At 32.4% G+C, this 24,702-nt stretch overlaps 2 protein-coding genes across 3 annotated transcripts; one reads left to right on the forward strand and one right to left on the reverse strand.

Moving 5' to 3' along the window:
- The first annotated feature begins 812 nt into the window (after nucleotides 1-812).
- On the forward strand, nucleotides 813-1,353 carry LOC108567796. Of its 2 annotated transcripts, none has more exons than XM_017928474.1 (2): nucleotides 813-950; nucleotides 1,028-1,353. In XM_017928474.1, exons 1-2 carry the CDS (start codon nucleotides 825-827, stop codon nucleotides 1,184-1,186), a joined length of 285 nt encoding a protein of 94 aa, XP_017783963.1. In that variant the 5' UTR covers nucleotides 813-824; the 3' UTR covers nucleotides 1,187-1,353. The 2 variants fall into 2 exon arrangements, with proteins under 2 accessions (XP_017783963.1, XP_017783973.1); XM_017928484.1 differs by having other exon boundaries at nucleotides 1,031-1,353.
- A 2,013-nt stretch (nucleotides 1,354-3,366) lies between these two features.
- Nucleotides 3,367-20,573, reverse strand: LOC108567782 (the record flags this gene model as incomplete). Its single annotated transcript, XM_017928451.1, has 3 exons — nucleotides 3,367-4,726; nucleotides 15,137-15,196; nucleotides 20,466-20,573. Coding segments are annotated over 3 exons (255 nt in total), but the record flags the coding sequence as incomplete, so codon positions are not given.
- Between the last annotated feature and the right edge of the window lie 4,129 nt (nucleotides 20,574-24,702).

Raw genomic sequence — 24,702 nt, forward strand, 5'->3', positions numbered from 1 at the left:
CCCGGGTGTGCGGTCGCGCGTTTGCTCTCATTTGCTGTGAATGAGAGTAGCGGCTTCCACGTGGCCGCATCCCCAGGTGCAAAAGGTATATGATCTTCTTTCGAAGATGATAGCCAGGTTTCAGTTCAAGCGCAAAACATAGCCTCTGAATTGATTCAAGACCGTTTCGCATATAACCTTCACGAGGTTGCACCTGTTCCATACAGAATATGCTACGGATCTCGTTTTGATCCACTAGATTTGCCATACGCTGGTTTATCTGTGGGATTAAAATTAAATTTTATACTAAAAATCCATCCAATTCATCAGTTATTCAATCTTATACAATTAGTATATTCTTAGTGGAAAATCGTGTGTCTCTTGGTCTCCAGACCTATTCTCTCCACTTAAAATTTTTTAATAACTCTTTAATTCTCTTTAATAATTCGTTAATTTTTTAATTATTTTTTTTTTTGGATTTTCGAACTTGTGTACGTTTTCAATATAGTCAACAATTCTCTCTCTTTACTCCTAAATTGAAATGAAAAATGATGAATAAACAATGAGAATCATTATTTAAACGGGAATAATTAAGGAAGAAATGAAAAATTTATTAATGAAATCTCAAAAATTAAAAGAATAAACTAATAAAAAGAAATATCGATGCTCAAGAAACCCTCCTGTTATTCTTCTTGTTGGGTTTCCATCTCGAATCAATTATCGAGATATTAAGTAATTTCCGTTTTCTTCGTTGTTTGCTGGGAATGGGGGATGTTTTGCTGGGGTTTCGTGAGTATATATAAGATGGAAGCGTTTTCGGAGGTAGACGCAAACATAATCTCAAAATGTGTAGAAGTTCGTCGTTCATAGTGTTGATGTTCCTTCTTGTGGTGGTGGTGGCGGCGGTGATGGGTCGTGAAATCCTCATCGACGATGACAGTCCTGTCGTCGTCAAAACAAACGCTGTCACGGTAACGTCTATTTGTTTTAAAATTTGTTTATTCAATTTTGATTATTCGTTTGTTTTTGTTGTTGTTCTTGTTGTAAGGAGGCTGGAGAAACGGATGAAACTGTCGGATCCTCTGTGTGTCACATGGAATATCAGGTCGTTAAGAGGGTGGTGGGAAGGTGCATCAAATTAGGGAGGGCAGCTCGTGGCTGCGTCGCCGGAAACTACCTTCATCCGTTCCATCCGGAGTGCATGTGAAGAATCTTCTAGCACAGATGCTGCCTCCATCTCTAAGGCCGACCGCGATTCACCAGGAAACGACGCTTTACACTTGGTGCTCACTGAATGTCTTCTTCCAATTATAATCAATTTCTGATTAACAAATCGTTAAACTAATGAATAAAAATTTCTACATGAAAACAAGAGTTCTTCTGCCAATTAATTCAAATAAAATGACACCTGTCAAATATTTGTGTCTTACGTTACATGGACGCAACATTTAAGAAATAGCTAAGATATTGTTTATATGTATGTGTTTCCATGGAAACTGTTTATAGATAAGTTACTGGAAAGTAATTTCATAGATGGAGCTTCGACGTTTCATCGATTTAGACATCAATTAGCAGTTAACGACTTCCTTCCATTCCATCTGGTAACAGCTGTTTGTTTCCTCTTCTTTTTTCCCCATCCAATCTTCATCGTTCGACGATGGTGCTCGGAGCTCGTTACAGTTCGAATCTGGTCCGGAAACGGTTTCTTTTTCCTCCCAATTTCCGTTTCCAGTAGCCAATGTGTTATTTTTATAAACGCGCAACTAATTCGGTTGCGCGTTGTCAGTGGAGGAGTGGAGTAGTCGTGCCCCGGACACTTTTCCTCGTTAATCCGCATTCATCCACTTCGAGCGGAAAAAGAGTGCGCCTTTCAATTTGCCAAATCGAAAGGAAGAGCGCGCGCGCACGAGCATTCTGCTCCTTCTTGTCCATCCGCTTATCGTGTTTCCTCCACCCAACACACACACACACACATTCGGTTATTTCCACCTTCAACTTATTAACGCCTAAATGGATCCTTTCCATCTGCTCGATCTTACAACCAGTTCCTGCTGCTACTGCTGCTTCTTCTTTCTACTAAAAGGATGGGACTCGGGTCATCGGGGAATTCCCCCCTTAAAGAAGAAGGGTCGTGCCTGCCTGCCTGCCTGGCTCGAGAAACTTCTGCAGGTTGATTTTTGACGACGAAAATGAAACTTATTTGGCGCGACCCTCGAACGTGCCCAATCACGCATTTCTCCGATCGACGAAAAACTAGGAAAATCTAAGAAATTGAGATGACGCACAACATTTTTTTGTTTGTTATATATCGATTTGGTAACTCATACATTTCAGTTAAAAAATAACATTTAATTTCAACATTTTGAAAAAATATTAACAAAATATATATAACTTATATAATAATATCATTTGTCAAATTTGACAGTTCATCTATAAATGTCACAAATTATAATTTTAAAATCTAATTAACGTAATTAGAAACTTGTAATAATCATTTTTTTCTGAAACCACGAGTTCAATTTCGACTCGATGGAAAGTTACTTTCTTCTGAAAACGGGGATCCATAAAACAAAGTCAACGTGAAAAATGACGCCCGAAAAATAATAAATACATAATAAACGGTCGTTGTCGCCGCCGCCTCTGACACAGAACTCCTTTATATTCATGGACTTTCTCCTTCTCCTTAATGCCACCCACGAAAAGGAAAGGGATCGGAAATAACAATAATTCATTCATCTTCTCCTTCTTGACGTTCCGAGAGAATCGATGTGCATCCATCAGCATCCATATTTACATTTTCATTTATTTTTATTCTTTTATTTCTGACGTTGTTTTGTTTTCGTTGCTATTATCGAACGGTAACTGCGCAACAGCAGCAGAAGCAAACATTTCGTGTCGCTTAATGCTATTTTAATTACAGCGAAACGCATACATTCACTTACCTGAAAAGTTACACGCACGAAAATGAGTTTATTCATATAAGAATAACACGTATGACAAAAAAAAAACTAAATTTAAATAATACAATTAGTAAATTGTAGTTTAGGATAAAGGCGGGGAAGGAACACGAATGATAATAATTATAATAATAATAATACAGTTTATTACAACTGACATGAAAATAAATATAATAATTATATAATAACACGGTTTCGTTTCATTTATATTCACAGTACACAGATCATCAATTACGTATTGTTCTTGTTACATCATTCATTATGTATTTATAATATGTACATGTTATTTTTTTCTTTCTTTTTTTAATATTGATTAATTACAAAGATTACTTATAAGAAACAGAAGAAGCTAAAACAAAAATTCTTAATTATATAACATTGAATATTTTGTTTGCTTATGTACAACATCATCACAGACACTACAAATATATCTTTTTTTTTTCTTTTATGTCGCTTAACATTTATTCGTAATATTATTAGATTTGTTTTTTTGTTTTTTTTGATGTTAATGTTAACGTTACACAATTACACTTAATATTATTTAGTAGAAAGTTTTGGTTTCGAAAGCCTTAGAACAACAAAAGATGTCTGATTATTTCTTTCTTTTTTTTTAAATCCGATGTGATCATTTCGATTCAACAATCTCTTTCGTTCTTCCATCGCTTTTGGCACACAGATCATAATAATAATAGAACGTCACCAAATTAATAATAGTTGAAACATTCATGAAAGTTCTCGGGCATTTACATATTTATATTATTATTATTATTATTTATTATTATTAACTTAACTCTGATTATCAATAATATAAATATATATATACGATTCTCCTATCCATAAATACAAACGTTTTATAGTTGCGTAACAATTCTTTTGATATTTTTACTTTTAATTTCCTTCTCTGCTTTTCGCACGTGCGAAAATTCAGACTGCTGCTGCTGCGAGACAGAAAAGCCCTTGGAAAATATTCGCGGAGAAAAGTGTCGTCATCAATTTTCCGCTCACATTTTCCAGTTTTTTTTTCTCTTTTCCTCTCTATTTTCGCATACACACACATACGCACAGCTCTATTCGCGCATTTTCCTCACGTAACTGACACAAACGCAATATTAAATTGCCATTTCCACTGAAATCAGCTTCATCGCGTGTCCCCCCATAAATTGCATAATAAGAGTGTGCAATTTAAGTTAGGTTAAGCGAGGTTAGGATAAATAACTTTAGTTTACTTAAGGCGAAAGGTAGGTTAGGATAGGTGAGGCTATGTTTAATTAATTAAATTTAGTAAGACTATTTGTTCGGTTAGGTTATGGGTAAGACTTAAGGTGGATCAGGTTAGGTAAAAGTTGTGATTAGAGCTAACTTAAATTGTTTTTGTTTTGCAACTTATTAGGTGGCTGCCGTCGTGTTGTGGTGTTTTGTGTCTCGCAGCAAACTCACCCTTTGCGGCAACGTCAGACAAACTCTTCGGAATTGTCCGAGTCGGAGTACGTGCTGCAGGTGGAAGTTCTAGTGGTGGTGGCCAGCGAGGCCGAGGATGGGGCGACCACAAGGAGGGAGCAGTCTTCGTCATCCTCATCCTCCTCCTCGTCATCATCATCGTTGTCGTCCCTTGCAACTCGACATCGACCGTAGTAGCCGGATGGGACGGCGTGTTCGGATCGACGACGGCCGTGTCCTCGAATCGCCGCGCTCGGCCCTCGTGATCATAGCTCTATCACCTCTGGGCCCTTCCACGTGATTCCAGCACGCAGCATGTTGCAATACCTCATCACTCCACCGATCGCCAAAACCTTTCAAGAAAAGAAAGAAAGACAAAATATTACAGTCACTCGAAAGTCATCGAATCGATCGGATGGAAAAGCAACAGGTGAACGTCGTAAGCGTAAATTAATAAAAGTTTCAATTGTTTTAAGCACCGAATTATCGTTTATGACGGCCATTATATTTTGTTTTCCTATAGAAATCAAATGTCACATAATAAATTAAAGATTTCTGACATCTATGTGACATTTGTCATATTGACAGGTTAATTTGTATGTGGGGAAAATGAGATTAGTTTACATGACCAACTATAATTATTACATTTTACTTAATGACTAATTAATCGAAATGTAATGCTAAGCATATTTATATTTTGTTTTTTTTTCTTCTTCCAAACAAATCGAATTAAAGATGGCTGATTTCTAAGTGACAATTGACATATGTCATTTAACTTGTCAATTTGTATGTGTAACACATATTTGCTTTCCATTTCCAATCATGTTTATTACATGTTGTAAGTAAGTTACGTAACCTAATTTTTAACCTAACCTAAAACAATGAAATTAGTAGATTTTGATCAGTGCGGATGCATAGTACATAATACAGTTTGAAAATTTCAAAACTAATTACATTATAATTCAGAAAAATGTAAAATAATCTTTTCGAATTAAAGATGGCTGATTTCTAAGTGACAAATGACATATGTCATTTAACTTGTCAATTTGTATGAGTAAAACATATGTACTTTCCATTTCCAATCATGTTTATTACATGTTGTAAGTAAGTTACGTAACCTAATTTTAACCTAACCTAAAACAATGAAATTAGTAGATTTTGATCAGTGCGGATTCACTATAGTACAGTTTGAAAATTTCCAAAATGCAAAATAATCTTTTATGCCCTCTGTCAATTGCCTTTTTGTGCGATTTTAAAGTCTTCCAATAGTGCGGTTTCAAATAGTGTTGAACCTGTTACCTGTACTATTCGAGGTATTTTTGTATATATCTCAGTTAATTTATATGTATGCTACTGTAGCAAATATTGTATGGTGTGATGAAATGTCTTCAATTTCAATATGATTTCACAATAGACAGATTTTATTTTCCCCTCACATGTTTGTATACTACAGGTATTGCAATTGAAACCATGGATTGTCGTAGATCGGTAAAAAGGATTTTGTGACACGTGTCGTTTGCGAAATGCACGCTGCACTTGAGAGTGTGTGTATGTGTGTACACAAGCATCTTCCTCTTATATACATTGAATTATCCTTGAGAGCAGCGAAGCGGGAATAGGATTTGCGTCTGTCGTAGTCGTTATTGGAACAAGTATACGAAGAAAAAAAAAACGAGGACTATTTGCGTTTCAAACGCAACGCACCCACGAGACAAGCAATAAAAAAAAAACATGATATGAAGTAGTGTGCTTCCAGCTCTCAGTTTGGCTGGCGTTGTTATATCAGATGCATACGAATGCAACTCAAAGGATGAATCGAAAATGGAAATATACAGGAGGAAGACACGCGAACAATGCAATGCTTCAGTAGTCGGAACAATTTCGTAACCCATGGATCTTCTTCCATAAAGGTAAACGCGACCCAAAGACTAAAAAAGAACTGGGGCGGATGAAAAATGTAATCATAATATTCGTATTCATGCCTGAAAGCGTTGCATGCGGGACGTCGTGTGTATCGCAAACTCTAGTGAGAGTGGAGTGAAGTATATCAGCACGTGAAATGAACTGGAAAAATTGATGCAATTTATTAACAGACTAAAATGAAAAAGACGAGGAAGATAAATAAGAAAGAAGAAAAAAAAGTAGACGTAAATATTATTACCATTATTTAAGGAATTTAAACGTAACGGAGATGTTACGGAAGGGTCTATATCGTAAGCCCGACAACCAAAAGATCGTCTATTGAAATCCCGACAAACATAATCCCGACTGTATCGAAATCCCGACTATATCAAAATCTTGACAACCATAATCCCGACTGTATCAGAATCTCGACAACAATAATCCCGACAAACATAATCCCGGCTATATCAAAATCCCGACTATATCGAAAAGTGCTTGTGTTACACTTTTATTATTAATAACAATAAATTATTGTTAATTTATTTGATTTTGTTGAATTATTCATAATAAACCTTAACATTATGAAATAATCTCAAATACAATTAGATTATTAATTGTTATTATTTATTATTAATAACAATTTAAAAGTCACTACGCTCGGGAATAATTTTAAAATGTTATTGTTATTGTGATACAGTCAGAATTAGGTTTGTCGGGATTTCGATACAATCGGGATTTTATTATAGTCGGGATTTTGATACAGTCAGAATTAGGTTTGTCGAGATTTCAATACAGTCGGGATTTTATTATAGTCGGGATTTTGATAAAGTCGGAATTTCGATACAATCAGAATTATGATTGTCGGGATTTTGATACAGTCGTAATTATGATTGTCGGGATTTAGATAAAAAAAACGTCAAATAAAAGTCAATAAGCATCCAATATGTGGCGGAAAATAAAGCTGTAAGAAAAAGAAACTGCAGGGTGAATTATTATAAGAATCAGAGTTCAATTGCCTAAACGAAAATATGATTACCATTATTTAACGATTTTCAACAAAACGGAGATGTTACGGAACACGTAATTTGATGATGCGGACAAGAAATGGAACTAAAATTAAAGTTGGTATTAATATGATAAATTGGTTGTCTAAATTTTAAAGAAAACTAACAAAATTGACGGAGAAAAGAAGAAAAATTTACTAAAATGATAAAAGGTTGCCTGTGTTGCAAAATCTCATCTGAAGCTGATGAGTTCGAAACTCAGACAAAAAAAAACGTCAAATAAAAGTCAATAAGCATCCAATAGGTGGTGGAAATAGGATCGTAAAAAATAATCATAAGAAAAAAAAAGAGGAAGATGAAGCAGTAAGAAAAAGAAACTGGAGGGTGAATGATTATAAGAACCAGAGTTCAATTGCCTAAACGAAAATATGATTACCATTATTTAAGGATTTTTCAACGAAACGGAAACGTTTCAGAACTCCGCGTAATTTCATGATGTGTGCAAAAAAATGGAACTAAAATTTATGTTGGCAGTAATACGACAATTTGATTAACTAAATTGCTTATTATTTGCATACTTTACATTTAATAACTTGGTGTTATATTTCGTTAGAAATTGTCCATTAACTTATTTTTTTTTCTGTTAAAAAAATCATAAATTTCATATTCTTTTACATGATTAAATAACCCAACATTCTCCAAAGTCCCAAAGGAAAAAATCCCTCACCCCCCTGCCGTGCTGGCGTCCTACGCTAACTGCAACGACCCCACATTAATGCAACTTCTCCTAGACTTTAAAAAACACTCCCCCTCATTGATGTAAAACATTCATTTTTTGTGCAGTGAAGTGATTGTTACTAATAGTTATTTGTGTTCTTATTATTTGTTTGTTTTTTTATTATTATTGTTGATGTTTTTTTTTTTCTTTGTAAAACTTTCTGTTATTAAGAGGCTGAAAGAGGCTAAAGCCCATAACAGCCTGCATTTTTTTGTATCACACCCTATATTATGTATTATTTAAATTTTATAAATAAATGATGATGATGTATGATTAAATTTTATTTTATATATTTAATAACGTTTTCATATTACATAATATTATATTGCACAATTTTTTTGTATGTAAAATTAGGTATGAAAATGTAAAAAATAGTGTTAGTATTATTACCTAATACATTGAAAAGTCTACAGACGAAATTAATGTAGTTGAACAAGCTATGTTCTAAAGAATAAAACAAATATTTGATGTAAACTTTAATTAGTTTTTCGTGAAATTAACAAGTAATTTCGAATGTAAACATATTGCGGGATTATTAGAGTGGAAAAGTTTTCAAGTTGAAAACAAACAAAAGTATTTTATTATATAATATTTAAATATGAATATTACAAAAGTTTATAATTACTTTGCTGATTGACTCAATTAGTCCGGTTTCAAATAGTGCGAAATATTGAAATATGAAAACTTATCAGACTAAAAAAAATATTTATTGGCTATTGGCATAGATATTTTCAATAAACGTCCGATACTTTATAGATTACGATGGAAACCCATAATTTGAACCGTAATCCCGGTAGGCGTTGATGGACGATAAGCAAAAATGAGAATTGTCTGCATAAATCGAGCTCGAAAATGAAGTGGTTGGTATATAAGAAGACGTGTGTGTAGCCTCCGGCTTCAAAGCCGGTGGGATTGGGGCCAATTGCTTCCATTCTATCTTTACGGCGTAATACAATCATATTTCCTCGCCGATACATGAAAGTATATATACCCAGATTGCCGACGAGGATTTGTGTTTGTATGTTTAGCCCGGCCCATAAGCCTTCCCGACATTACTTTACGACCTCCACCTCACCTCGTCCACCTTATCTTACGAGCAGACATCGGTGGGAGTTGCGCCGATGGCAACCCTCCAGGGATAATTTATGAATTATAAATTTAGGGTTTTCTCATATTGCCCCATTGCAAGCACACACATTCAGTCACAAAAAAAAAGCAAGCCATAAAGAATATAACGACCGAAGCAAAGGAACGTAATCCAACCGATTATGCATCATTCGTAACCACAATTCATAAACGTCAAATGTCAAATTGATAGCAGTCGCCTTTGACAGATGGCGTATTTAACTGGACGTTCATATACAAGTTTTTTTTTAATTGATTTTTTTTTAAATATATTTCAGAACCGAAGAATTTTAACCTAGAAAAGCTCAAAGAAAATAACTGAAAATTAATAAATTATTAATTTAAACTTTTGTTTGCTTTTAACTAAAAGACTTTTCAACTTTTATATCAATTACCCATAAACGTCAAATGTCAATTCATATCAATTACCCATAACCTCAATTCATAAACGTCAAATGTCAAGTTGATAGCAGTCGCCTTTGACAGATGGCGTATTTAACTGGACGTTCATATACAAGTTTTTCTTTAATTGATTTTATTATTTTTTAAATATATTTCTGAAACGGAGAATTTTAACCTAGAAAAGCTCAAAGAAAATAACTGAAAATTAATACATTACTAATTTAATTTTTTGTTTGTTTGCATTTAACTTAAAGACTTTTCAACTTTTATGTCAATTACCCATAAACGTCAATCGTCAATTCACGTCAATTACCTCAATTCATAAACGTCAAGTTGATAGTGATCGCCTTTGACAGATGTAAATTTCTGAATCGGAGAATTTTAACCTAGAAAAGCTCAAAGAAAATAACTGCAAATTAATAAATTATTAATTTAAACTTTCGTTTGTTTTTAAGTTGAAGACTTTTCAACTTTTATATCAATTAACTTTTAAATCAATTAAATGTCAATTCCTATCAATTACCGATAACCTTGATAGCAATCGTCTTGGACAGATGGCGTATTTCACTTGTAATTCATATACGAATTTTCTTTTATTGAGTTTCATTTTTGAAAGCCCTGGAGAATTTTAAACAAAAATATCTCAAAGAAAATAACGATCCAAAAGAAACATAAACTTTATTCTTTTGAATACACGAATATATAAAAAAAAACTTAACTCTAAACCGTTTCTTTGATGCCTATCAATTACAAATAACCTCAATTCATAAACGTCAAATGTCAATTCATATCAATTGCCCGTAAGCTCAATTCATGAACGTCAACTGTGAATTCCTATCAATTGCCCATAACCTCAATTCATAAAAGTCAAATGTCAATTCATATCAATTGTCTACAACTTCAATACATAAATGTCAATTCCTATCAATTACCTATATCCTCAATTCATAAACGTCAAATGTCAATTCATATCAATTGTCTACAACTTCAATACATAAATGTCAATTCATATCAATTGCTCATTACCTCAATTCATGAACATCAAATGTCAATTTTCTACAACTTCAAATCATAAACGTCAATGGTCAATTATCTACAACTTTAATTCATAAACGTGAATTCATATCAATTACCCATAACCAAAAATTAAGAAACGTCAAATTGATTGCTAATTGATTTTATATATTTTTTAATTAATTTTCTGTCCCAGGTTTTTCATTCGTATGCAAAGTTTAAAGTTAATGACGTACAGCACACCCACACACACACATTCGCTTTTTAATTCCGCACCGAGACTCTCCGCTGAATTATATTAAAAACGACGTGATTCGGACCTCTGGACATGCAAAAAGGGAGGGAAATTTGTGTAGGATGCGGGCAAAAAATAATTAAATAAAATATTGTGTGCGCGCACTGGGGAGGCATTAAAGTGGATAAATATGAGGAGTGCACGTTTCAATTATACTTTTTTAATAGTTTCGAGAACGACCCAAACATTCTCACAATATTACTACATTGTTTATTTTATTATTAAAATAAAATTTAAACAAAATTTACTACTTTAAACTATGGACATTCTTTATAAAAAAATATAAAATATTAAAAATTTGAACTGAAAATGTTATTATTATATATAGAAAATCAAGTAATTGTTATATGCAGTCGCTTTTATTTCCATTGTTGATTAGTAATTAACGAGCGATAAATGAAACTAATCATTTTTTTGGGGCATCAAATCGAATTTAGGTATAATTGCATATAGAAATGCAATGAAATAGTGATGTTAAATTTTGTTATGTTGGATCCACACATCAATGTGACAGGTCTACCAACATTACATTCTTTGTTAATTAACTGACATTTATGTGTCCATTCTTGCATATGACGTAAATGCATCAGAAGTACCAACTGCTATCACATTGTACAATTTTATCTACTAGTGACATTAGATATAATGACAATCAATAACTGTTGGTACAACTGACATTTATGTCTTCTATCAAACTTAATATGTTATGTCCACACTATGTGCAAAATGTGACATTAAAGTATCTACTAATTACATTAGATCCTTTGTTGATTAATGACAGTTGGTAGCACTGAAATTTATGGTGCGGATGCACCATTATTCGTGCAAATCGTTTTTATGTTAATATAATTTACATACTAATCCGTTTTTTTTTGGGCGAAATCCGTAATACCTCTTGTGAACCCTTTTAAGGGAAACATAAACATTTAGATGGAGCCACCCTTCAACCCATTTATGTATTTTTATTTTTCACCCGAAATATGTAGGAAACAAACAGAAAGGGCGGTCGCGTTTTACGTCCGGCCGCATCCGAGCGCACCGAAAATAACCCATAACAATAATAAACTGCTCAAAGGGCGTGCGCCCTTTTTTTACAAAAAAAAAAAAAAAATAACCGGAAAAATCTCTCTTCCTCTACGAAGCATAACTCTAAACGAGGGTGCGAGATGTAGCGGAAACCAGAAAAGGTGTATTACAATAAAACAACCGAAAAAAAAAATATAATGGTCTCCACACCCTCTCCATCTTCCGCCCTTACGTAAAGGTGTTCATCTAAAAGGGACCGAAATGCACGATTTTTATTTCAACGCATAACGAAAATGTGTTTTCGTTGTCAGTCGGAGGAGTAACGACTTCATAAATCTTTAATCGGGTTACATAAAGTAAATAATCCAATTAGAATTTTATTATTTGGCAAATGATGTAGAAAATCGCTGTCACATTTGACATTTCGATAGAAATTCCACTCTGTCTGATATATCGAAAAGAAGAAACGCATAAATCTTTACTAGAAATTCTCAATTTTAGTATTGTGTATTTATTTGCAAAAAATGTAAAAAAAAATTCAGAACTGTAACAATTGACAGTTTAATAGAATTGTCAATTTTGTCTTATATCTCGAAAAGTAATAACGCATAAATCTTTATTGAAATTTCTTAATTTTAGTATTGTGTATCTATTTGTAAAAATGTAAAAAAATCTTCAGAACTGTCACAATTGACAGTTCAACAGAATTGTCAACTCTGTCTGATGTCTCGAAAAATAATAACGTATAAATCTGATATCACGAAAAGAAATAACGCTTAAATCTTTACTAGAAATTCTCAATTTTAGTATTGTGCATTTATTTGCAAATAATGTAAAAAAAATCTTCAGAACTGTCACAATTGACAGTTCAATAGAATTGTAAACTCTGTCTGATATCTCGAAAAGTAAATCCGAATAAGTCTTTAATAGAAATTCTCAATTTTAGTATTCTGTATTTATTTGCAAATAATGTAAAAAAAATCTTCAGAACTGTCATGAATGACAGTTCAATAGAATTGTCAACTCTGTCTGATATCTCAAAAAGTACTAACGCATAAATCTTTACTAGAAATTCTCAATTTTAGTATTTTCAATTTATTTGCAAATAATGTAAAAAATCTTCAGAACTGTCACAATTGACAGTTCAATAGAATTGTCAACTCTGTCTGATATCTCGAAAAGAAATAACGCATAAATCTTTACTAGAAATACTCAATTTTAGTATTGTGTATTTATTTGCAAATAATGTAAAAAAAATCATCAGAACTGTCACAATTGACATTTCAATAGAATTGTCAACTCTGTCTGATATCTGGAAAAGTACTAACGCATAAATCTTTATTGGAATTTCTTAATTTTAGTATTGTGTACCTATTTGTAAAAAATGTAAAAAAAAGTCTTCAGAACTGTCACAGAATTGTCAACTGTCTGATATCTCGAAAAGTACTAACGCATAAAACTTTATTGAAAATTCTTAACTTTTAATGTAGAAAATCATCAGATCTGTCACAATTGACAATTCAATATATCTTTCAATCTGTCTGATTGTAAAGTAAAACCAAATAAACTCTCAATTTTACTACCTAACAAGATAAATTAAGACGCACTTGATGAGACAGCTGTCACAATTGACAGTTTTCCCATCCATCTTTAAATCTCCAATGAAATTCAATTGAAATTCTTAAATTTTAATTTCTAAAGATATAAATGAAATCTACAAAGTAATAAAATCCGACAAGATAAATTGAGACGCACCCGGGGAGAAGGTCAGCTGTCACAATTGACAGTTAACGATAGATTTTCTCCACTCTCGTTGATATCTCCAAGGGAAACGAAAACAAAAATAAGAGGAAGAAAAAAAAAACAAGGAATGTTTTCCCTCTTCGCGGTGAAGCCTGGGTTCAGTAATGAAAAATGATTAACGATCGGATTTTCCGCGTGGCTAAAGTCGATTTCCTAATCCCCCCGGCAAATAAAGCCGCAAAGTAATTATTGGTTCAAATTTATTGCCTATCCTACAACAACAACAACAAAAAAAACAACAATATTTATGGTACATTTATGATGAATGAGCGAAGCAAAACTTATTTCCATCAGATTCAACCTGAATTCATTGTATTTTGTATAAATCTTACTTGAAAATCTTATTTTTTTTGAACACAATTTGTTTTCTCATGTTTATAGTCTCTAGTAATTTAATTTGTTCGGACATTTTCAAACCGGACTAATCGAAGCCGCACTGTGCGAGTTGATTTGTATATAATAAGTTAATAAAGTTTAATTTAGTTTAAGAGTTAAGACAGGGATCAAACTATTATCCTCCCAGAGATATTGATTAACTTTCAAAAGTCGTTAAACAACTGGCACAATTTTAATTACATTCTTCTCAACAACTAATTTTCTTACTTAATTAAAAATATAGTTCTTTTTTCATTTTCTTCTTCGCTTCGCCACAATAGAAATGAGTAATTATCAATTCCGAAAGTTTTCCAGAGGACAGAAAGAAAACGAAAACAAAACAAAAGTAGTGAAGTCTGGAAATAAAAATGTATAATTTCAGAGTTGTCATGGTAATTAATTCAAAATAAAAGACGCTCATGAGAGATAGAGAGAGAGAGAGATAAACTCAATTTGTTTGAGAGGAATTCATTTCTATTGATTTACCATACTTTGTTCATCCGTTCTTTTAATGGAATAGAAAGAAAAATAAACGATAGATGACGCTCATCTGCAATTTGACAGTTGGCACAGTTTTACGAATCGCAAGGCTTATGGTGCTTAGCTTAGAATTCAGATTTAATGACTGCGTTGCCATAGTTATGCAAAGTCTCATGTGTACTAAATATGGCGGATATATCCGTTGCTCGTCCACAAAGCGTAAATTAGGCGAGTGTATAGTATAATATAACCTTAATAAAACATTAATAAATGTGTGTTTAATGCGTTGGAAATTGAATCTCGAAAATAAGTTATTTCTTTGAAAAAAAAAACTAAATATAAGAAATGTCATACGTGAACGGACGAGACGATGGAAATAAAAGAAATAAGCATACGGTTGACATGGCGATAAGTATAGAAACCGGGAAAGCCATCTTCATACAAAAAAAAAAGATTGGTTTGTGAATGGAAATGATTACACGGTTGTCATAGTGATAAGTATTCGAACAATTGAAGCCATCTTTACGTAGCGTAAACAAACTAAGATTTATGCACTCACATTGATGATGGTCCTCGAGATGAAGAAGGCCACTTCCGCTTTGCACAGGGCGTCGAACTGCTGCAAAAGAAAAGAGTGTGATAACATTACGAAATGCATACATTATCGGGTGGTATGAGATAATTAAACCGGAAACGTAGAAGAGATTGGGAGAGAGAGAAAACATTCGTTAACGATGCGGTGGATGCGCCGGGTTCGCCACGTGCAATTGCGTGCGTGCAAAACCGGAAGCCGCAAAACCGAAATCCGACGTGACCGCAAATCCTCGCCGGTGACGTATTCCGGAAACTAACCTAAAACAAACGTTTTTTTTTTTTGGTGTGTTTCTTGTTTCCTCTACACGCGTCGCCTACTAAGATATTTAGTTTGATGTTGAAAATTTAAAAACATATATATATATATATTATTTTCATATATTACCTTCCAAATCCAACAAAGGGATAATATTTGTAAAGCAGCGTTATTAGTTTTAATGAAATTCGAATGAATTTTTAAGGGAGGAAAGGAGAAAAAAAAAATCTGGGATTTAATTAAATTTTATGAGAAATTCCTACTTCTGTTATTACGTTCAGTTCTAATTATAATTTAATTAAATTATACATTCTCATTATTAGTTTGATGAATTTAATCAAACGCATAGTTTATTTCACAAAAGTTAAGCAACTTAATCGAAAAAATCAAACTTAAAAATGTTGTGTATTTTTATTTATTTCATCAATTATATCAAATAATTTTATAATATTGCTAGTTAAGCAATCCGTAACATGAATTGGTGACCCACAAAAGTCTTTATATAAAAAAACAAAATCCCAAATGTCCAATTAGAAACGAACGCTGATTCTGCTATTTTTTTTCAAAACATATTGACTTTGCTTTTCACAATATATATATAAAAAAAACTTGTATGTGAGATTGTGTTTCATGTAGGGGTTTTATCGAATGAGCAGAGTGGAAAAAACTACAAAAAAAAATCAATTAAAAATAAATAATTTAATTATTGTATGCGTTTGTTTCTAAAGCAAACATGAACTTCACACAAGCGAAATTCTGTTATATTTTTTGTTAAAACAAAAAAGGAAATATACGCGTAATGCATGTGTATATTTATTTTTTTTGTTTTTGTTTCAGAGAGGGGAAGCTGAAAAAATACACATGATTGATTTCAAGAGCATCGCGTATGTTGGAGTTGTATACAAAATAAAAAAAAGGTCAACGAGTTATGTGAAAAGAGTGAATGGTAATTTGTCAAAACACGGAATTCTACATTATTTCTATATGTATAGAGATAAAAATAATAATAATATGAAAAGATAGAGCGTTAATTGATGTTGACTTTAACGGATAGTTAATCCGTTGTTTAATTATCGTTATCATTGATGCTTCTGATAAAACAATTGCTACTGTTGATAATAATACTAATTAATAATAAATCAATATGGATGCGAAACAATAGAAGTTACGTCAAAATAAATTGATCATTTTCTTAATTAATTTGTATCTAATTAGCATTAGTAAATTTTATGCTTTGTATTTATAAAGTATACGTATTTCGTGCATCATTTGACAGTTGACAGTGACAATTGACAAGTTAATTGGATGTCAAAATAAATTGACAATTTTTATAATCAATTTGTATATAAATAGTATAGTAAAGAAAATATATTGTATTTATGATGGTAACGCACTTAGTGCAAGTTTGACATTTGACACTGACAATTGACAAGTTATTTGGTTGTCAAAATAAATTTACATTTATTTTAATTTACAATTGACAACTTAATTTGATGTCAAACTATATTGACAATTTTTATAATTAATTTGTATACAAATAGTATAATAAATAGTATTAAGAAAATATATTGTATTTATGACGAAAACGCATTTAGTTCAAGTAATCTTATGACGTTTGATGGGAAACAATAGAAGTCATGTTAAAATAAATTGATCATTTTCTTAATTAATTTGTATGTAATTAGCATTAGTAAATTTTATGCTTTGTATATATTAAGTATACATATTTCGTGCAAGTAATCATTTGACAGTTGACACTGACAATTGACAAGTTAATTGGATGTCAAAATAAATTGACAATTTTTATAATCTATTTCTATATAAATAGTATAGTAAATAGTATTAAGAAAATATATTGTATTTATGATGATAACGCATTTAGTCCAAGTTTGACACTGACAATTGACAAGTTAAATTTAGTTATTTCGGACAAGTCAACACTTGATAATTAACATTGACAATTGACAAGTTAATTTGATGTCAAAATAGATTGAAATTTTTTATAATTAATTTGTATAAAATATATTGTTTTTATGACAATAACGCATTTAGTGCAAGTAATCATATGACGTTTGATACTGACATTTGAAAAGTTAATTGGATGTCAAAATAAATTTACAATTTCCTGAATACATATTGTATTGATGAAGTATACTCATTTCATGAAAGTAATCATATGACATTTGACACTACTTGGTTGTCAAAATAAATTTACATTTATCTTACTTTACTTGTCAGAAAATTTAGATAATTTGATAATTGACTACTGACAAGTTATTTGGCTGTCAAAATAAATTGACAGTTTTCTCTGTTAATTTGACTATAATTTAATAATTTTCTCTAGAAACTATGAGGTTATTGTCTAAGAAAGTATATTTACTAAAAAAAAATGATAGTGAAGTTATGAAGTATAAGTAGTTATAACTTTAAAGAAGTAGTATTAGTGTATATAATTGTAGCTCTAAAAAAAAACTTCTGTTAATATGTAAGCATAAGAACTGCGATGTACACTGCAGAAACTGTATTGATTGGAAATAATGGAAATCGTAGGCAAATGCAATGCGGTGGATGTAATCCGTTTAATAATATAGTCAGTCGGTGTAATAAAGAGCAAGAAAGAAGGACATTAAATGTCTTTTAGAAATTGAGCGAAACGTAGAGAGAATATTTGGTTTCGCCACGGGTATTCGAAACGAAACGAGCGAATTATTCCCCAGAGTAGTCGTTTGAAAGGACTAAAGTGAAAAAGCAATACAAGTACGCACTGGAAAACATTCAAGTTTAAATACATAGAAACAAATAAATCCACATAATTGATATTAGATTACAATTCTTTTCATTAGTCGGCCTTTATATTTTGTCTGAATTTGAAAAGATCTTTAAAAACCAAAAAAAAAAAAATGGGGTTAATTAAATTTTGCAACAAAGAAAAATGTAACAGCGACATCTTTCCTTTGCATTCTTAATAATATTAAAGTAAGTGTTTTCATTTTCCTTGAAAGTATTCAAAGACTAAATTTCCTATGGTCATTTTCAGTGGAAAAGAAATAATACAAACAGCGACATCTTTGAAATAATTATATAATAATTGTAATTTTTATAAATTTTGCAACAGCGACACTTTTTGATATCTTTGAAGGTAGCTCTTAAGAGTTCACTATCGAAAAGATAATTTCTACTTTGAGAAGTCTCATCCTGAGGTTGAAAAGTTTTATGTGCGAGTGGAAATGGGAAAGCCAATAATACCAACGGTAGTGACGGTAATAATAATAATAAAAAAAAAGAAGAAGAAATCTGTATGCGGAATGTGAGTTGCTGGGAAACTTGGAGAGGAATGGTCATGGCACTCTCTACAAACGTGAAGTCGGACAGAAAACTCTTCGCTCATATCGGGGATAGCTTGAAAGGATCGCAGACCGACAAAAAAAGAGAACAAGAAGAAATCTCAAAGAAAAGTAGGAAGAGAAGAAAGAAAAAAAAATAGCGAAGACGTGCGGGTTCATTAATCTTTCGAAATCGTTTTGCTCTCTGCAATGATTGATACACAAAACGTCCGCACTTTAAACCTTTTGTCTATCTAAACATCTCAATCCGGACACATTTTTTTTTGTGTGTGTTATCGTCCCATTCAAGTGGATAAGAAACGTAAAAGCATCGTTGATCTTTTGTGTTTCGTGGGGACGTTTATTAATTGATCGACTGTAGAAGCGATATCCTACAGTTGGAAAGTTTTGTAAATGATCGAAAATTAATGAAAAAAGCAACATCTCTCGTTAAAAAACAAGTATAATAGCATACTCCAACAAAATATTTAGTTTTTAGTGTTTTAGATGATTCAGGTAAAACTATGCATATAAATTGCAATTTAATTAATAAATACTGACAATTATTATTATTAATACTGTAACTGTCAAATAAATGCGATATACGTATTTGATTTTGACAGTATAACTGTCAAATTTCACACAATTGTAGATTGACGTACAGATTTGACAGCACAAATGTCATTCTAATTGGTAATAGGAATGTCATCGATATTTTTTGTTTATATAAATGGAAATTAACCTACAGAATATGATATAATTAACAGATTCATAAATGACACAATAACTGTAAAATAAGAAATTGATGCAGTTTGACAATGATACTTGTCATATATTGAAAAACTATAGTTTGACGTACAGATTTGACAGCGTAAATGTCATTCCGTTTGACAATTGAAGGATATACGATGGCTGCATTTATTGTTTATTTATTATTTGGATTGTTATATGTGTTATAGCATTGCTTGTCCTACAAAATTCAATTTAGTTAATAGTCATTAATATAACCTACAAAGATGAAAATGTCAAAAACAATGTGTATGTCAAACTGATACACACACACACATTTGTTTTTGACAGTAAAAATGACGTACAAATTTGACAGTATAAATTTCATCCAGCTTGTGACATGAAAATCTATTTTTGATATAAATAGGAAATGAAGTGGATAAGAAACGTAAAAGCATTGTTGATCTTTTGTGTTTCGTGGGTATGTTTATTAATTGATCGACTGTAGAAACGATATCCTACAGTTGAAAAGTTTTGTAAATGATCGAAAATTAATGAAAAAAGCGACATCTCTCGTTAAAAACAAGTATAATAGCATACTCCAAGAAAATATTTAGTTTTTAGTGTTTTACATGATTCAATAAATACTGTCAATTCAGTATTATTAATACTATAACTGTCAAATAAATGCGATATACTTATTTGATTTTGACAGTAGAATGACGTACAGATTTGACGTAAATGTCATTCCGTTTGACAATTGACGTATATATGATGGCGACATTTATTGTTTAGTCATTGTTTATTATACATTGAATTGTTATATGTTTGATAACAATGCTTAACCAACAAAAAATACAGTTTAATTAATAGGCAATACTATAACTGTCAAAGATGAAAATGCAAAAATTTCAACCAGTGAAACTCTATACATGAAAATCTATTGTTGTTATAATACGAAATGAAGTTAATTAAAAAAAAGTTACCTTGTTGACGTGATCTCTGAGGACGTTTGAGTAGACCATGGCGACAGCTTCCAAAGCCATGAAAGTGATGAATCCTATGACCCAGGGAAGGATCAAGGACGAGTTTTCCTGGAAACCAGAGAGAAGAGGGTACAGAGTGAACAAATGCACATAAATTACACACACCGGACTAGGACGATGCGAAACAAAGCATAAGAAAAAAAAAAAAAAGTGGAGGTCGGAAAACCGCGAGGATTAATGTCGACCAATCTCCTCGGTCGGTGGGGTTAATTTATCTTTGCCGCCAAAGAGGAGTTACCGAACGAAAGTAATCTTTTGTTGTTGTTTTGTTTTTAATATAGCGGCGACAGGACGAAAGATGTCAGGGTTTAATTAAATGTGTGTCTGTGTTCAATCAATGCACGTTTCCTTCAGGGTTTTAGTGCTAGCATAGGATCATGTATAATAAAAAGAAAAACTAGAGTAAACACATGGTCAGAGGACGCTTCGAAGGGGATGTATACATAGAGAGAAGGATAAGCAGGGAGAGGATTGAAATGCGCGGCGAATTGGAATGGAAATGTCGTATTTAGAATGGGAAGTTAGTGCTGCCAATAAAGGCTCATAGCTCGAGTCGAGTCCGCTTGTTTTCTTCCTTCCTTCCTTCCTTTATCTTTATCGTTCTTCCATCCTTTTCTTTGCTCAGCCTCCCTGTTTTCCATCCATTCTTTTTGATGCAGAAGCACGAGATTTGAATATGGAGACATTCCGTTCATACACGCTATTGAATCAATAAATCTCTCTCTATCTATCTCTCTACCTCCTCGAAACATCTGTGATAAAATTTATGTAAATCGCCTCTATTCATCCCTCGAAATACACACGCACACATGCACACATACTCTCTTCGAATTCCATAAAACCGGGCATATTGCTCCGTATAAATCACACCGGTAGTGAACATATTGCCTACATCTCAACTAATTTAAAACTAAAACAAGGCGAGGGAACAACGAGCAAAGGAGAAGCTGGAGAAAAATCGCGCGAGAGTTTCCACCATTTTTCATCCGCAACATTTTTTTTTCTTTCTTTTCTTCTTCTTTGCGAAAACTTTAATAAATTGGATCAACGAGCGAATAACAAATGATGCACATACAAACAATTCAATTACAAGAAATAAAGAAAGTAAACACAAAAAAAATGTACACACATTTCGCGAATGAAAACTATTATTCTTCATTTCAAAAACTTTCTCAAGAAATATATTTTTCCTCACATCTTCTGTTTAACTTAAATAAGCTATTATGTGTCAACTGTCAAATTTATGTCAATTTAATAAGAAGCTATTATAGCAATTGATATAAAACTGTCAAAGTGACAATTAATAAGAATCTATTGTGACGATTAACACAGAACTGTCAAATTGATAATTAATAAGAAGCTATTATAGAAATTGACACAAAACTGTCAAAGTGACAATTAATAAGAATCTATTGTGACGGTTGAAACAAAACTGTCAAATTGATAATTAATAAGAAACTATTATAAAAATGGACACAAAACTGTCAAAGTAAAAATTAATAAGAATCTATTGTGACGGTTGACACAAAACTGTCAAATTGACAATTAATAAGAAGCTATTATAGCAATTGACACAAAACTGTCAAAACGATTATGAATAAGAATCTAATGTGACAGATGACAAAACTGTTAAATTTATTATTAATCGTTTAATTCATTGTTAATACTAACTATATTATTATTTAAGAGTATAAAGCTGGTGCGTGAAAGGTGCGTTTAAGAAATGAGATGAATATTTTAAGGGATGAAATAATAAAAAAAAATGTTAATGATAAATAGGTTTGGAGAATCCAATTTGGCGGGGGCGGGACGTTAAAAAATAGTATGGAAAACAATCTGTCATTTTGACAGTTTAATTTGCATCGCCCCGAGGAGGTTACATTCAATTTATCAGATGATAACAGTGGAGTAAGAAACCGACGAAAGATGCATAAACATCATGTGCACATGAGATAAACTGGCAGCGCATAAATTTACATAAGAATAACGTTTGAAGCGACATCTCTTGTTCTGTATTTAGTTGTATTATTGGGCAAAAAACAAAACACAGTTAAATATAATAAAAAAAAAGAGAGAAGTTTGTTGGAAACAATGTTTCATTTGAAGGACGAAACAAATCAGTTTAAGGTCAAATAATTGTAATATTCGAGGAGAGAAACTTGTTAAAGATCGAAGAAAACAGAGGGGAAAGAAAAAACACACATAATAACAAGAAAACTTTATCATCGTCCTTGCGAATTTTCTGCTAAACGCATGCCACGGCATATGGCCACCCTTCGTGAAAAAAAAAAGAAAGAAAAAGAAACTGATCCTCCTCGATTTCGTCTAATGAAGGACGATGGCGAATCGAAGCATGAAATGACTGAAAGAGAGGGCCCAGACACTCCGAAAGACCCTGTTCTTGTCATTCCATCTATCTGCCTCTCTCTTTCTCTCTCTCACACACTCACTCACAGACATACAGAGAATGTCTTCCTCTCCTCTTCGACAGATTCGATTATCCGAATTCGCGCACCAGGACCTGACACAAATTGAAAGCAACCGAAGGAAAACAAAGCAAAAGCAGACAACAGAACAACAACAAAAAAAATCGAAACGCTCTCTCTTTTCACGGTAATTACGATAGAGTCTCGAAACCAGTCTCTGTTTTCAACTTGAATTACGGCCTGATATAAATTCATTAAGGACCAAAAAAAAAACTTTAATTATCGTAGTGCTCTATAATTAAATTCCTACCAGTCAATTTGTATGCTCCAATTTACATCTCGTCTCCTTATTGATTCAATAAGTAATTGTTTTATGAAAGTAATCTTAATACCTTAACAATTGTTTTATTGCAAGACAAAAAAGAAAAATTTAATTTGGCGCCATCTATTGGAAAAAAAGATAAATAAGAAACGATTAAGTATTGTTAGATACAGGCTATTTGCTAGTTTTATTTATACGAATGTTTGTCTCAGTTTCGGTTGGTATTAGTGGAAGATTGAACGGTCTTTGAACTGAACAGAGTGGAGTCAATTTCTCTCTTTTCTCTCATCTGTTGCAAATCCTCATCCCACAACTCGACTCGTATTCCTCCCCATTCTCCTCTCTCTCTCTCTTTATCTTTCCTATACGACGAATTGATAGACACCAAGGGAGGAGAGGCAGATAAACGATTTGTTTTTTGCTCTGTTCAGGCTCGAGGATGGTGGAGTGGTGGGATGGGTGACGGATAGAGAGAACATCGAGAGAAGAAAGAAAAAAAATCGAAGAAGAGAAGAGACACGGTCGTGCGTTTGTGATGTTACGAAATACGCAAGTGATCGTTGGAGGAAATGATGCTGGGTGATCGATTGCAAAGTGAACACAGACACCAAAAAAAAAAACAGAAGAATGAAAAATAGGTAAAAAAAAAGCGAAGCGGTCTTTACGTTTATCTTTTGGGTCTCCGACAATTTTTTTTTTCATCAAATGTTTTCAAAAAATCTTTTGTTCTATACACATTTTGTTTATACAAAATGGAGTGCAATGGTTACAGCTGATATAAATGTTAATGGCGGCCAATTTATGACATTTTCATTTTATTTAAAGTGACAGTGACAGCTGTCATTTCACAGTTTGAGAAACGCTGTTACAGTACATAAAAACAACCGAAGTTTCAATTGCAAATCACTAGCGCAAAAAAAAACATTTTCAAAACAGAGTTTCACGTGCGTCGACAAATGGGAAAACTTAATTTTTAATATTTCAAACGGGATCGATTTTCCCGCCGATTCCGGGAAATATTTCAGTCGTTCAACAACTGTAATTTTCGTTCCACGGTTTCGTTATGTTTTTTTTTTTTGTTCTCTCTCCCTCTGTGTGTACTTTCATCGCACAGAATTGTACGCTATTTGTACATGCAGCCACGTCAACTATTCATGTTCACACAGAACGCTAATTTGACATTGACATACAGAAATGAAAAGGCGAACGGAGAAATTTGAACTACGAACTCTTTTGTTTTACTTTCCAATAAAGCGATCCTCGTGTAATAAATAAAATCGATGTGTTCGCATTTTTCCGAGTAAGAATTGTAAATGATCGTTAACATCTGTCCGTTTCAATTTATTTCGTATATTTATGAAAAAAAAAAAGTTATGTGGATATTTTTTTTTCTATAAAAATATGGGCGGATATATCCGCCGCTGGACAA

Source organism: Nicrophorus vespilloides, unplaced genomic scaffold (assembly GCF_001412225.1).
Source record: "Nicrophorus vespilloides isolate i.1.1-1 unplaced genomic scaffold, Nicve_v1.0, whole genome shotgun sequence".
Classification (NCBI taxonomy): Eukaryota; Metazoa; Arthropoda; class Insecta; order Coleoptera; family Silphidae; genus Nicrophorus; species Nicrophorus vespilloides.

Coding starts and splice junctions, on each gene's coding strand:
- LOC108567796 (XM_017928474.1), top strand. CDS start 825: ATGTGTAGAAGTTCGTCGTTCATAGTGTTGATGTTCCTTCTTGTGGTG. Junction 951..1,027: donor TCAAAACAAACGCTGTCACG/GTAACGTCTATT, acceptor TCTTGTTGTAAG/GAGGCTGGAGAAACGGATGA.